Genomic DNA, 15,636 nt, shown 5'->3' on the forward strand with positions numbered 1-15,636 from the left:
CCTCTCCCACTCACCCTGTATTTAATAACTATGGTTGACTTGAACATTGTAATGTTGAATACAGATTTATAGTTGTATGTTAAACTTATCTTTTAAAATGTTTAAATCCAGTTAATATGCTTGTTAGCTGTAAAGAGTTGAAATGGGACTTTTTGTGCTGCTTAATAGACTTCAAATTTCATAGTTATTATCTGGAGTTGTATTGCTGAACGATGCAGTAAAAGCCATCCAACTTTTATGGGAAACAGTTTTCTAAAACTAAATTTTTGTCTTGGTGAAACATCATAATCTTTCAAAGCTCTCTTGATTCAGGAATTGTACTACTGGATTGGAAATTTGCTAATGTCACTCCATTAATTAAGGGTGGGAGAGAGAAAGCAGGTATCTACGGTCCTGTGAGTTTAATATCAGTTGTGGGGAAACTACTTGACTCTCATTAAGGATAGAGTGACTGAGCACTTGAACAAATGCGAACTGATCAGAGCGATCCAACGTGGCTTTAAGGGTATGTCATGTCTGATTAATGGAGTATCTATGGATGTTATCTATATAGGCTTCCTGAATTCATTCGCTAAGGTTCCACACGAGATTATTAGCAAAATCGAGAGCGTATGGAATTGAGGTCGCCTTTTGACTTGGGTTGGAAATTGGCTGAGAGATAGGAGTCCAAGAGTGGGGATAAAGGGTTGGTACTCTGATTGGCAGGATGTCACAAGTGGTGTTCCCCAGGGTCCTGTTCTGGGGTCCCAACTTTTCATCATTAATAATGACTTGAACGAAGAAATAGTGAGTTGTATATCCAAGTTTGCAGATGATACTCTTAGGATGGACATTAAGTAGTGCAGTTGGAAGCAGTAAGTTGCAGAAGGACATAGACAGATTATTTTACGCAGGAAGTTGTTATGATCTGGAATGCACTGCCTGAAACGGTGGTGGAAGCAGATTCAGTAATAACTTTCAAAAGGGAATTGGATAAATACTTGAAGGGGAAAAGTTGATCGGGCTATGGGAAAAGGTAGGGGAATGGGACTAATTGGACAGCTCTGTCAAAGAGCTGGCACAGGCACTATGGGCCAAATGGTCGTCTTCTGTGCTGTATCAGTCTATGATTTCTATAATTGAGTGGGCAAAACATATGGCAAATGGAGTTCAATGTGGGCAAGTGTGAGGTCATCCACTTTTGGACTCAAGAAATGTAAATCAGTATTACAATAGTGAGAAACTAGGAACTGTAGAGGAGCAAAGAGATTTGGGAGTCCAAGTACATGCATCATTAAAAGCTAGTAGACAGCTACAAAAACAATCAAATGGGTTAATGGAATGTTGCCCTTTATCTCAAGGGGGCTGGAATACAAAGGGGAGGAAGTTATGCTTCAGTTGTATAGAGCCTTGGTCAGACCGCATCTGGAGTACTGCATTCAGTTATGGAAGGATTTATTGGCCTTGGATGGGTTGCAGCACAGATTAACCAAAATGATACCAGGGTCTAGAGAGTTAAATTATGAGGACAGGTTGCATAAGCTTGACTTGTATTCCTTGAGTATAGAAGATTGAGGTGTTTAAAATGTTAAAAGGATTTGAGAGGGTAGATATGGAGAAACTTGCCTCTGGCGGGGAATCCAGAACAAGGGGACATAATAAAATTAGAGCTAGGCCATTCAGGGGTGAAATCGGAGCACTTTTTTTAAACAAGGATATTAGAAATTTGGAACTTTTTTTCCCCCAAAAGGCTGTGGATGCCAGGGCAAATGGAGTTTTCAAGATTGAGACAGATTTTTGTTAGGTAAGGGTATCAAGGGATATGGAGCCAAGGCGGCTAAATGAAGTTGATGTGCAGATCAGCCATGATCTAATTGAAGCAGGCTTGAGGGGCTGAATGGCCTATTCCTGTTAAAAGCAAGAGACTGAAACTGTACAGGCATGTCAATGATGCATGTGCATTATATGCTAATTGTGCATAGATCAATTTAAATTTTCTATGATATTGAGAAGTATAAATAAATGTCTTGTAACAGATGGAAGCTGATATAGATGCAATCCAGAGTGACTCTCAGGACACAAGTGATCAAGATGGAATAGAGGAGCAAAAGATCAGCGAAACTAAGGAAATGGATAAAAATGGTGATTCAGTCAGTAAACAGTTGCCTGCGAGTGCAGATGAACCTGGTGCTAAAACTCTGGATGACGGGGAACCAGAAGACCAGGTACAGAAGTAGCTGGCATTCATAAAACAGCCAAAAGCATTTCAGCAATTGGTAGTCATGCAACAATTCCAGAATATAACAGGACTTCTGTTTGGAAACAATACTCTGTGGGGAAAAAAAATAGGCTCCGTGTAGCCATATGCTGTAGGAATTGTTCCAGTGCATTAGTTTTATCTGTCCATGAGCATGTACTAATCACTAAAATCATTAGTCACGTTCAAATAAATGCATGTGAATGGGTTTCTTACAATATTGAATATACCAAGAAGTGTTCCTTCACCTCATTCTAATTTTGAAATATCATTCAAATGGTTCCTTTCATAGAAGATTTTTCCCTCCTTGAGTCTTCAGTAAACTGAGGTCTCTGAAGTTTTTAGTTTTTTGACTGATGCATGAATACGTTGTAAATTCTACAGTAATTACATGGAGTAAACATGATGTGGAGATGCCGGTGATGGACTGGGGTGGACAAATGTAAGGAATCTTACAACACCAGGTTATAGTCCCAACAAATTCATTTTAAAATCACAAGCTTTCGGAGATTATCCCCTTCGTCAGGTGAATGAGTGAAAGGTTCTCAAATCGCATATCTTATATTAGGCTGGGACACCATCACACCAATCAAAAGGTGTCGTTGGTGTTCAGACAGATTAGGCACGGAGAACAGTACGTCCCAGTACACTGAATATACATTGTGTCAAATTACACAGACAGAAAGAAAGAGACCCAAATGACAGAGAGAGAGGGAGAGAGAATATTAAAAACAGATAACTTTTTTTCCCCCTTGCTGGTGGGGTTACGTGTAGCGTGACATGAACCCAAGACCCCGGTTGAGGCCGTCCTCATGGGTGCGGAACTTGGCTATCAATTTCTGCTCGACGATTTTGCGTTGTCGTGTGTCTCGAAGGCCGCCTTGGAGAACGCTTACCCGAAGATCGGTGGCTGAATGTCCTTGACTGCTAAAGTGTTCCCCGACTGGGAGGGAACCCTCCTGTCTGGCGATCGTTGCGCGGTGTCTATTCATCCGTTGGTGAGACCATGCAGATGCTGCGACAACGGATGAACGGACACCGCGCAACGATCGCCAGACAGGCGGGTTCCCTCCCAGTCGGTGAACACTTTAGCAGTCAAGGACATTCAGCCACCGATCTTCGGGTAAGCGTTCTCCAAGGCGGCCTTCGAGACACACGACAACGCAAAATCGTCGAGCAGAAATTGATAGCCAAGTTCCGCACCCATGAGGACGGCCTCAACCGGGATCTTGGGTTCATGTCACGCTACACGAAACCCCACCAGCAAGGGGGAAAAAAAGTTATCTGTTTTTAATATTCTCTCTCCCTCTCTCTGCCATTTGGGTCTCTTTCTCTCTGTTTGTGTAATTTGACACAATGTATATTCAGTGTACTGGGACGTACTGTTCTCCGTGGCTAATCTGTCTGAACACCAACGACACCTTTTGATTGGTGTGATGGTGTCCCAGCCTAATATAAGATAAGCGATTTGAGAACCTTTCACTCATTCACCTGACGAAGGGGATAATCTCCGAAAGCTTGTGATTTTTAAAATAAATTTGTTGGACTATAACCTGGTGTTGTAAGATTCCTTACATGGAGTAAACAAGCCAGGCTGCATCGACCAGGGCTGCATGATGCAAGTTGATACCATAAGTGATTGCTATACCTACAGATAATAGATTCTTTTATTTTCAATAACCTCCAGCCTAACACATGTCCAGAATTGCAGGTACAAAGAATGATTTATAGTTTGTGGTTGTACCCACTTTGTATCAGTGCAGATGCTTGTTGACATCCTGAGCTGATGTCAGTGAGTGCCTCTCTGAATTCACCTGGAGTTTCAAGTTAATTTGAGGGACAGAATCAATCCTGAGTGCGAATCAGATGAGGAGCACACAATTGCAATGGGAGAATAGTGAACAGCAATTTCTCAGTGATAACAGGAGTATGGTTCAATTTTATAGTTTGTAGATGACCCTAAGTTAGGAGGCATAGTAAGTTATGTGGGTGGAAGTAGAAAGTTACAAACATACGTAGACTAAGTGAGGTCATCCACTTTGGATCCAACGAAGACAAGTCAGAATATTTTCTTAATGGTGAGGGACTAGGAGCTGTGGACTAGCAAAGGGATTTAGGAGTCCTGAATACAAATTACTAAAAGCTAGTGCACAGGTACAAAAATAATCAAAAAGGCTAATGGAATGTTGGCCTTTATCTCAAGGGAGTTTGAATATAAGTGTGAGGAAGTGGCCCCCATCTCGAATTCTACGTCAGTTTTGGGCACCGAACCTTGAGCAAGATATATTGGCTTTGAAGGTGTTGCAGTGCCGATTCACCAGATTGATACCAAGGCTTAAAGGGTTAAATTATGAGGACAGGTTGCATTAACTTGGTTTGTATTCCCTTGAGTTTAGAAGATAGAGGGGTGATCTAATCGAGGTGCTTAAAATTATGAAAGGATTCAATTGAGTAGATACAGAGAAGCTATTTCTTCTAGGAACAGGAATAGGCCATTTAGTCCCTCCAGCCTGTCCTGTCATTCAGTGAGATCATGGCTGACCTGAGACTTAACTCCATCTGGTGGGGGAATCCAGAACAAGAGGGCGCAATTGTTAAATTATAGCTAGGCCATGTAGGAGTGAAATCACAAAGCACTCTTATGCATGAAGGATAGTGGAAATCGGGAACTCTTCAGAAGACTCTATATGCTGGGTCAATTGAAATTTTCAAGACAGATCAATAGATTTTTGTTAGGTAAGTCTATCGAGGGATATGGAAATTAGGTACAGATCAGCCATAATCTAATAGAATAGCAGAACAGGCTTGAGGGGCTGAATAGCCTATTTCTGTTCCTATATCCCCATGTTTCCATATATTCAAAGCTTCATCTGCAGCATTTCAAAATACAGTAAATGTACCTAGTTATATTGAAAGGCCACCAGTTGTATGGTACCATGGACTTAAGTATCAGTTATCTAGTCTTAATTTTGAACGGTGTAGTAGAACCTCAAGGAATTCAAAAACAAATGAGTGAAATTATAATATTTACGCTATCCCCGACAAGTTGGATTTCAAAACTCTGCCTCAGTTATAGTAGTGTTGATGGGTTAGAATTTTTGCCACTTATAATGCTGTTCATATTGGAAAATCAGAGGGACATTTTGAGATTCATCCAGCTACTCTACTACAAAGGCTTTTTATTTTATTTATTATGTTCATTGTTTGAACAAGAACAACTGAATAGCTACACAGTTTTTTAAAAAATCAATAAAATCCAAACTGTTAAGTAACGTGAGGTGGCGTTTTGGAGCTTTCTCCTTGGGCTACGGTGTGAATGGATCATACTGTATCAATCTTAGCAGCAATGAGCACCATTTTGTTAAACACATAATGGTGCTCATTGCTGCTAAGGTTGTAAGAGTGGACTGTGCAATTGATTTTATAAAAAGAAAATTGCCTAATCTGAGTATGGAATGCTTTGAGCAGTTTGAAATATGATTGAGTTGTGGTTCACTTTATTTATTCAGGCAGAGGAAGAAAATGAAGAGCTTGTTCTTGAAGAAGTGGATGTCCTCTTGCATGAAGAGGTAAGCACTTCTATTTGGCTTAAGTTTTTTTTTCCTGTCCTGTTCACCAATTTTCTCCTTCCATTCTCCTGATGATGTTGACTTCTTGCTGGGAGTACGGTTCCATGGGTCGAACCATAGAAAAGATGCAGCACAGAAGGGCGCCATTTGGCACATCGTGTCCGCGCCAGCTCTAAGAACAACCAGGTGCCCATTCTAATCCCACCATCCAGCACCCGGTCCGTAGCCCTGCAGCTCATAGCACTTTAGATGCAGGTTCAGGTACTTTTTAAAGAGTTGAGGGTCCTTGCCTCTACCACCAATTCGGGCAGCGAATTCCATACACCCACCACCCTCTGGGTAACACAGATTTTCCTCATGTCCCCTCTGATCCTTCCGCCAATCAGCTTAAATCTATGTCCTCTAGTTCTTGAACTCTCCGCTAGGGGAAACAGGTACTTCCTGTCTAATCTATCTGGGCCCCTCATAATTTTGTATACCTCAATCAAGTCTCCCCTCAGCCTCCTCTGCTCTACGGAAAACAACCCCAGCTTATCCAATCTCTCCTCATAGCTGCAATTTTCAAGCCCTGGCCCTATTAGTCACCCGTTTATATTTCACCCAAAAACGTTCAACTACCAATGGTGGGGAGATGTGCAGCAGGCCAATGGCGAAAGACTGGATGGTTTGGGCTGGTGCATGGGACTAGACGTTACAGAAGTAGGATGGGGTAAAGCAATAGACAGGTTTGTAACCAACAATTATGATTTTCAATTCAGTGTGTTGGGGGATGAGGAGCCTGAAGAGGTCAGTTAGGGTTATTGAGCATCACTTAGTGCAGGACAGGATGTGGTTTACTTTTGGGTTAAGCTTAGAAGGCCAATGAGGGGATTGCTGGAGAAGTCAAGAGCGGAGATACGAAAGCATGGATAGGGGTTTTAGTGGCAGTGAGATAAGGACAGAGCCAGACAATGTTATACAAGTGGAAATAAGCAACCTTAATGATGGTTAGGGTATGTGGTTTGAAGATTTGTTAAGGGTTGATTTGTTAAGGTCTTACTGTTGTCCTGCACTGTACGTTCAGACCAGTCAGACACATTTAATTCCAGCGGGATTCATTGGATGGTGATCAAGAGTCGGAACCCTGGCAGATCCTTCCACTACCATTGCCCTGGTTGAAACCAGATAACTCAACATATTTTCTTAGTCCGTATGACTCAGCTATTCACTGGATAGTCTTGTTGAGCCGTGGGGGAGGGGCTGTATTCTTGTTTAGTTAATGGCGAACAATATTTTTAAAAATATTTTTGACAGTTAATAGAATTACACCGATTATTTGCAATTTCTAAGTTTAAAGCTTTTAATCAGCCTGGCATTTATGGCAGGAGTTTAGATGTTCCTTTTTTTTTTTGGCATACGTTTCTGCAGTTTTCTGGAATTTTGAGTCGTCGTTGGCCTTGGACACTTGTTTCTTAAGTCTTTTAGACAAACTTTTCACGTGATGGTTTAATGTAACATTTGTTGCTGAATTTTGTTTTGTTTTGCTACACACAGGTCTGTTCAGTTTTGAAATATTTGTAGAAAACTCATTGTACGTTATCTTTAATCATTCCGTATGTTGCCATAATTTACATTACAAAATAGGGCAAGGCTTGAACAATATCCACCTGAACAATATCTACTTTTTTAAAACATTAGTTTTGCAAATCCAGTTGAAAGGTGGTTTCTTGCATGGTAACAAACTTTCAAATTATTGGTGCATATAGCAGTGCCTTTTCATTGGTTAGAACTCTCTCCCTGCCGCTGATCAGCAGTGTTGCTCGTGCTTGAGATATCGCTGCATGGGCACTGGATGTGCTCTAGTACCATTGCCTAATTGGTCATTCTTCATGTGTTAGCCTAGACAGTGTGCAAGATTTTTCTTCTCCCCCACCCTTACTGTTGCTCCAGCAGAGTTCAGCTAACTCAATACAGACTGGATGTCGAAACCTGTGACATTCCTGCTCTGTATGACTCAATTCCACGTTATAAGCATTGCACTTCCCAACTGAACTATTGTGGCAGTGGTCAGAGGTCTTATTTATCAGGCGGTGCCTGTTTTGATTCAAAACTCTGGATTTGCTAGATCAAAAGTACCGCTAATAAAACTGACCTCTTTTGCCCTCTTTAAACTACCTCATATTTACAGCTTCATTTTCCCTTCCAAGCAGTTCCATAACTTTAGAACTGTACTTTCACCCGTGACCTGCTACCGTTAGAGCAGATTCAGAACTGCAACGTCAGATTTGGTTTTAATTTTGAAGCTCCAAATTTACATAACATTTACCAATTTTCCCTCCTACCACCTTCAATAAAACATCCAGATTTATTCCTGCTGAAAAGAAAGAAAGAATGAATCAGAAGGGCTTCATTCCAAGATCCAAATTGTATTTTGTTTTAAATCCGATGCAATATTCATTGGAGCACTGTGAAAATGGGATTCATCTTGATTGTGTTTGTCTAAATGTAAAAAATTGTTAAGTTCAACAATTTTTTTTTAAAAAATGTCTTAAACTGATATTTCAGGAAGCAGAAGAGGATGACAATGAAAAAGGTATGTAATGGTTACCACTGCCTTTGCAAAGTTTGTATCTTCCCTTCAATTTACTTTGTAACTTGGATTGTATTTTGATTGATTTTGTTATGAATAGTTGAAGGTTGGAAAGCCAATACAAGGCACTAGATGTAACATAAAATGGAATTAAAAGACTTCCTGTTTTGGGGAAAAGTTTATGTACTTGGGAGATTTTTTTAAAAATCCAAATGTGACTTGTAAAAAGGTGCAGAGTAGACTTGCCAGTTACTATAGTGCATGTATGAATATGCACAACACAAACCGAGTGGCAATGATTTTTTTCCACTAAGCTACAAATGGCTCTTATTTTTATCTGCTTCATTTTTATATCTTGAATGAAAGTTTATTTTTTCATATTAGAGTCAAAGTCACTATATCCTCCTTTCATAGGCTTATATGACAAAATGTCAAGTTAATAGAGCTCCCTTGAACAAATGGGAGAATAGTGGATTGTTTTGTGTTTTTTTTTGTTTGTTGCTATTGGAGCACTTTTTCAGAATATGGATTTTACTTTATCAAATTGACCTTCTAATTCTTTGAAATCTGATCTGTTTTCACACTTGCGAAAATGCATGGTTCTCTCTATGATTGTGATATGCATTTCTTTTACTTGCACTACTAGAATTGGTAGGCTAGAATCTGAAGAGTAGAGATTCTGATTTTTGTAGTAAACACGGCTGGTACAATGAAACAACATAAATGGAGACAAAACCTACGAACATTGATTTGCTTTGCTTTGGAACTGTGGAGGACTCGGAACACGATGTCGATGTAACTTTTCCAAAAAAAACCTGTTGAAGATTGTCACTGCTGTGTGATTTTAGACGGTACGTGAAAAGAGATGTTGATTTTGCCGAAGACTTTCATCCTAAGCAGTTTGGTATCTTTTCTCCATAATATGTGATAAGAAGATGGAAGGATGGATTCTGAGATGTGGTATAGAGTATGGAATTATTTTGAAGATGGATAAGGCCCTTCAGAATCTGGATGAATACAATGGAGAACATGGCTTACATGGACCATTTCATCCAATAGATTTTACCAGAAATGTGAGATGCTCAAATCAGAGGCCCTTGGTGGACATTTGAACTTTGTCGAAGTGATGAATACAAATGAAAACAGACCTTGGCTGGAAAAAGAGAGATTCCATTATGTAGAAAGATTGCAATTGGGATTCATGCACCAAAGAATAACACCGTCTAAGGATATTTATGTTGCTACAGAAGACTTTTTGTATTAAAGGTATTGCACATAACAACTTTTGTCACTAAGGAATTCAGATTCACATGCACCTTGTAGTTTTCTAACCTTCTTAATTTAGGTAAATTGTATTTCTTTTGAATATCAATGATAAGGTCACCTTCTAGGTAAAAGCTTTGACATTTAAACCTGTATTTTGCCATGTTTATTCCTGTTAAATCCCTCAGATGTAGATGATATACAGGACGGTTCTCGTGAAGTATCTAAATCTCTACCTTCAGAGCAAGGTCTTGCTGAGGCTCAACAAACAATTCAAGATGAAACTGAACCTAATGCATCTTTGAAAGAAGTGGATGATGATAATATTTCAGTCACAATCCAAGCAGAAGATGCCATCACGTTGGACTTCGATGGCGACGATCTCTTGGAAACAGGTAAAACCCTGAAAACTTCAGAATGTGAGAATAAAACCAAAGCTGAAAAGGAGTCCCAGTCCCAGGAGGACTTGAAGGGAGAAGTCAAAAATGAGGGAAAGAAAGAGAAAAACCATAAGGAAGGAAGAAAAGAGGAGGGGACAAAAGCAGAGTCAGCGAAGAAGGAGACCAGAGACTGGTCCAGAAAAGCTGAAGCTGGAGAGAAAGAGAAAGATTCTTCAAAGAAAGGCCCCTCATCTTCTGGGGCATCCAGTCAAGCAAAGAGGTTTGTTTTTCTATGTCAATTTATGATACTGAATACCAACAGTAAGATCGGTCTGCATTTGTGAGTAATCACGGTTCTTAATCTGAGACCTCCTAACGAGCCAGTGTATGTTACATTTCTTTTTAAGACATTTAACATGTTTTTTTTTAAAAAGACAGATGCAAGACTGACTTTGCTTGCATTTTTGCGATGTAATTTTTTCCTCTGCTCAGTTATTTGCTTTTTTATATCTTTTTTTGTTGAAAATTTGCAAGATTTTTAAAAAAGCCTTGTGTTGATCCTGAACAATCAATACACCCGTGTGAAAAATTCACAGTTCAAGTAAGGAGAATTCTCAAGTATGGAATCAAAACTACCACTCCTGATTACTGGAGAAGATTGTGATTTGCTCACTGAATAGAATTGGCACAAATCTAGATCTTCATTCAGCTTTGGAAAGTCGATGCAAGTGTCGATTTTGGAACTATTCCGTTCAAATGTTGGCTTTGGTATATTTGTGACCAGAGATTCTTTAGAATTTTATAATTTAGTGGTCTGTTATGTTTTAATTTTGATGTTTTGTTTAGGAAAAAAATGCATTGTTTTATATTTATCAATATGTCCAGTAGTATTTGTGAGAATTCAGCTCTACCTTTTTTGAATATTTGGGTTTCCTTTTTTCTAACATTGTTTTGTGTTCATAGTTCAAGTAAGGATTCGAAAGATAAGACTACTACTAAAGATGAAAAAGGTAAGATCAGATTAACCCATCACCCTTCAGAATTTGTTGTAAATGTAACTTCACAGTTTGCCTCAGATGTTGGAAATTCATGTTACAGCATTGTTATCTGCCATTCAAAGGTTTAAAAATACATTGTGAGGTTGGCACTCTGAGTTACACTTTGAGTAAAATGATTGTTTCGTATGGTTTGTGTTGATGGCAGTGGTTTTATTTTTCATCCATACCATAGGGGGTGTTAATAGCAGTACTGGGAGTAGCAGTGGCACCACTAGCAGTTCAACCAAGAATCTGTGGATTAGTGGCTTGTCCTCGAATACTAAAGCAGCTGATCTAAAGAACCTGTTTAGTAAATATGGCAAGGTATGTGTTCATTATTGTGGTTTTTGCCTCCACCAGAATTACTATATATTAAGAAAGTTTTTAAGTGATGTCCATGATGATTCATGTTGTGAATTGTATACATTTTGTCATAGGTTCTGAGTGCGAAAGTAGTAACCAATGCACGCAGTCCTGGTGCTCGATGTTATGGATTTGTGACTATGTCTTCAAGTGCTGAAGTGTCTAGGTGTATTTCCCACCTTCATCGCACTGAGCTACATGGACAGCAGATTTCTGTTGAAAAAGTAACTATTTAAAAAAAAATGTTCACGTGTTGCCTATGACTTAGAAGTGTGCGGGTGATAATGCCACATTTTTATAAGCAGAAGAAACAAGATGACGTATAAGCATGTGCTTCCAAAGTACGAATAAACTTCAAAATTAATATGCACAGACTTCAGCTAACAATGTGCCAGTTTCTAATACCAAATAGCTGGCCACCATGTGATGTACCATAGCAGGTACTTATTGAACACACTCCATTATAGAGTTCTAGTACTGCAAAAAGCACAATAAATGCTTGAAAACATTTGACTTCAGCACAAACTCTCATAAATACTACAGCTGATAGGTCAGTGGAATTGAGTCAGGAGAGAACACTAGCAGAAAGAGACTGACAAAAACCATGAAGCAGGGAGCATTAGGGTAGTAAATCTACAAAACTGGGGACAGGAGAGGCAAAGGTTTCAGTTGGGCTTAGCAGTAAGTTAAATGAATGTTATATGGAATGGCAAGTTGATATCTGTTTACTTAGTAAAGAGGTATATTTGAAACTGTTATGAACTGTCTGACCCAACTTTGTGTAGAATCTTTTAGGGTGTCTTAATTTTTTAAATCTTTAAACTGCATCAGTGTATGACCAGGGATCAGCTTGGTAAAGTATTATTAAAGAAGAAAGACATTATTCTGTTAGTGTAAGTATACATTAGTCTCTGAACTAGTTGGTTTGTGGTATAATTTACAGTGGCACATTGGTTTATATTGATGCATGCAAGTGTCTGGATTTATAAATATTTATCCATCAGATTCACATAACTACCAGAATGTTCTAATGAGCTTTGCTTCTGAGAGTTCATAACTATCTTGAAACAGTTTTGACTGCACTCCCTTTTTTCTTTTCCCCATTAAGAAGCTTCATAAGTGATCGATTCTTAAGTAAATGCACAGCTTGGTATTGTTTAAGATCCCAGTTTGAAGATTTCCCAATTGCTCAGTTGCATTGGTGTCGTACTGAGTTGTACAGATCAGGTAGCTAATGGTGGCGCCACTATAACTGGTCTTGGTCATAGAGTAATAGAGTCATACAGCACGGATAGAGGCCCTTCGGCCCATCGTGTCCGCGCCGGCCATCAGCCCTGTCTACTCTAATCCCATATTCCAGCATTTGGTCCCATCAAGCGATCTAAGGCGTGCATGTGTGAATGTGGTGAAAACTGAATCAAGCTAATCTGTGATGCACCCCACAAATGAATAGTTTTCTAACACTCATAGCCAAGGCTCACTCTGGGCAAGGCTGGGATTAGGGTCCTCTCCTCAAAAGTTATACCCTTGAATTGTGGTGTCTCAGCAAGAAAAAAAAATCCAGGACCTCCAGGAGATGGAGCCCCTCCTACTCTAAAGGTACAGATTTTCTATAATGGTAATGGTCCTGTTTCAAAGTTCAAGTAACGAGGGCATACTTCTGATAGTAATCCTTGAATCTCTTTCTGTGAGAATATAAGACATCAGATCACATGAATACATAGCAATGGTTAGGGGAGAGGAGAAGGACGAGGCGATGCCTCAAGGAGGATTAGTTGCAAGGGACAGGAAAAGGGGGAAATTAACAGTCAACGCCACTCCTTTTGCCTTTTCTGAATGGGTTAAATCCTGTGCTGAAATGCTGCTGTTTGTTTCTGTAATTCCAGCACCTAGAAGGAACTATAAGAATGGACTGCATGTTTGAACCTCAAGTTTTAATTGGAAAAAGTTTTGGAGAAAATGGGTCACTCACTAATTTCAGCAAATGTGCTGAAGAAATTATTGAGCTTTGCACGTTCTGCACAACATTATTGCTTTTTAATTATCATTGTGGATGCATTTTAATCAAACTATAAGCAATTCTGTGTGCATTAATATGTTCAAAATAATAGCAACGGATAAACTGCTACGCAGTTGAAATGTACTTTGCTTAAATCTTATATACCAGAGATTGTGTAATAATTTTATATGAACTAGTCAATCTCCAGAGAGTCAGGACCACATGCAGTTTTCAGGTGAAGCAGGGTTAGAGGCCGGGTATAATTGGACCAGGTTGCGCACATGTAATTCAGTCCTCATTTTGAAGTCATACATTCAGTCCTTATCTTTATTTCCATATGTCCACATTTTGAATGGAAGCTACCTATGTAAACTTGTCACGCTGTAGTCATACCCTCCTGCCAGTGATGGTGGTGCAGTGCCTCAGATGTGGGGAGGGTGTACTGACAACATGGCAAGTTTACATTGGCAGCTTCCATTATAAATGTGGACATAAGAATTTATAATGGAAAAATTTTATAAGTAATGCATGCAGGCACCATGTTTTTGAAATATATTGGCCCAGAATTTACTGTCAAAGTAACAATGAGGCTAACGGCGCTCACTGTTATTTGTGCACAAATCGCATAGCAACTTCAGGCGAGGGCAGATGCACAGTTAAACGTGAAAATCCAGGAGTTGCTAGCCGAGATGCGCCGCTCCACAGTTAGCTTCACGATAACAGCATCTCGCTGTCTTGACTCATCATTCAAATGCTTTAAATGGCGTGAAGTTCCTGTACCTGCATGGTAGATATGATCTAAACACGCCACAGAAAGTTAGGGCTTGTCCATTTCAGTCTAAGTACTCTTTTAATAGTGTGATCAGTGTTAATTACTGCCAAACAACCCCTCTGGCACTGAGAATTACAATTAACTATTACAAGTGTGGAGTCTCATTCCTTCAGGTTTTAATTGTTGGAGATTTTTTTTTAAATTTAAATTTTTAAAAATCTTTTTTTCTCTCTTAATCCAACCTATCTTTCCCTCTCTATTTCTCTTTCTGTTCCTGATTTGATATTGAATTCACTATTCTAACTTGACCTATCTTGTTCAGACTCTGCACTGTTCATTTAACAATCCGTAAATCTGATTGGTTAAGGAGATACAGTTGCTTGCCCATTTCACACAGATCACAGATGCCCTGTAGAGGGTGCCACGCTGTTTCCATCTCTCATTCCTAGCAACTTCCAGTACAAAATCTCATGGAAATTAAATGGGCATAGGCAAGTCTTACTCGCGGCGGGCGGCGTTCGTTAACCGGCTACAGCAAATTCTGGGCCACTATAGATATACGGCTATTTGTAAATGTTTGCTCTCAAGATAAGGTAAGGGATGTTGATGCTCAAAATGAGAAAATATCGGTGCACTAACCAATGAGACTACCAGTCATGTGATTCCTTGTTTTCTATTACTGAAGAGGTTTTTATTTAGTTTTCTTAGAAGGATACAGTCACATCTGAGGATTTAGTCTAATTCTAAAATTGGAAACAGCCAACCTGTCCGTCACCCCTGAAGTGTGTTTCTTTTTGTCTTTTAAAAAGTTCTAACTTGTCTTTGTCCATTTAGGTTAAAAATGATCCTTTTAAAAAAGAATCCACCACAAAAGATGGAACTGGGAAGACGAGTTCAAGCAGAGTTAGCAGTGATAAAAAGAGTTCGGCTAGTGGAAAAACAAGTAGCAAGTAAGTGTATGATGGCTAATGATCTAGATATTTGAAAAGAAGGCTGCTTTGAACTTTTTCCAACCAACTTTCTTCCCTCCCCATTTTTTCGATTTCCACTTTCCAGCATTTTTCTCCCATGTCCACTCTTGAAGGTGTTGATACTTCGATTGGATACAGTTCCAAAATCTCACCCAAGTGGCCATTCTTCATATGTGAGCCTGAACAGTGAGCGTCACCGGGTTATTAATCGACGGCATCATGGCCAAGCCTGTTCTGTCAAAACATGCGCACTTCAATGGGAGTTGCTGGTTAGCAATCGGGAGCAGGAATCTTGGCTGCTTTTTCCTCCTCTTTAACTCTGGTCCTGAGGCCAAATATGTGGCTACTGATATGCCAGCTGAGATCAGCTAGCTCAGTACTTTTATATAAGGCAACAGGGATAACTAAAACGTATTACTGTTTATCTGCATACCATTTCCAAGTAATGCAACTTTATTGCTTTTAAAGTTTTATTCC

The 15,636-nt window shown here is 39.4% G+C and overlaps 1 protein-coding gene across 2 annotated transcripts in view; it reads left to right on the top strand.

Annotated features, from left to right (window-relative positions):
* The window catches only part of sltm (SAFB-like, transcription modulator), a 41,979-nt gene that overhangs the window by 9,750 nt on the left and 16,593 nt on the right, over positions 1–15,636 (top strand). The window contains exons 4-11 of one of the 2 annotated variants that reach the window (XM_067971494.1): positions 2,016–2,204; positions 5,746–5,805; positions 8,350–8,377; positions 9,826–10,297; positions 10,981–11,027; positions 11,248–11,378; positions 11,492–11,641; positions 15,023–15,138. In XM_067971494.1, coding sequence (XP_067827595.1) covers positions 2,016–2,204; positions 5,746–5,805; positions 8,350–8,377; positions 9,826–10,297; positions 10,981–11,027; positions 11,248–11,378; positions 11,492–11,641; positions 15,023–15,138 — 1,193 coding nt within the window. The remainder of the gene's footprint in view (positions 1–2,015; positions 2,205–5,745; positions 5,806–8,349; positions 8,378–9,825; positions 10,298–10,980; positions 11,028–11,247; positions 11,379–11,491; positions 11,642–15,022; positions 15,139–15,636) is intronic. The other variant, XM_067971495.1, reaches the window with a different exon arrangement.

The sequence above is a fragment of the Heptranchias perlo genome, chromosome 34, assembly GCF_035084215.1.
Source record: "Heptranchias perlo isolate sHepPer1 chromosome 34, sHepPer1.hap1, whole genome shotgun sequence".
Classification (NCBI taxonomy): domain Eukaryota; kingdom Metazoa; phylum Chordata; class Chondrichthyes; order Hexanchiformes; family Hexanchidae; genus Heptranchias; species Heptranchias perlo.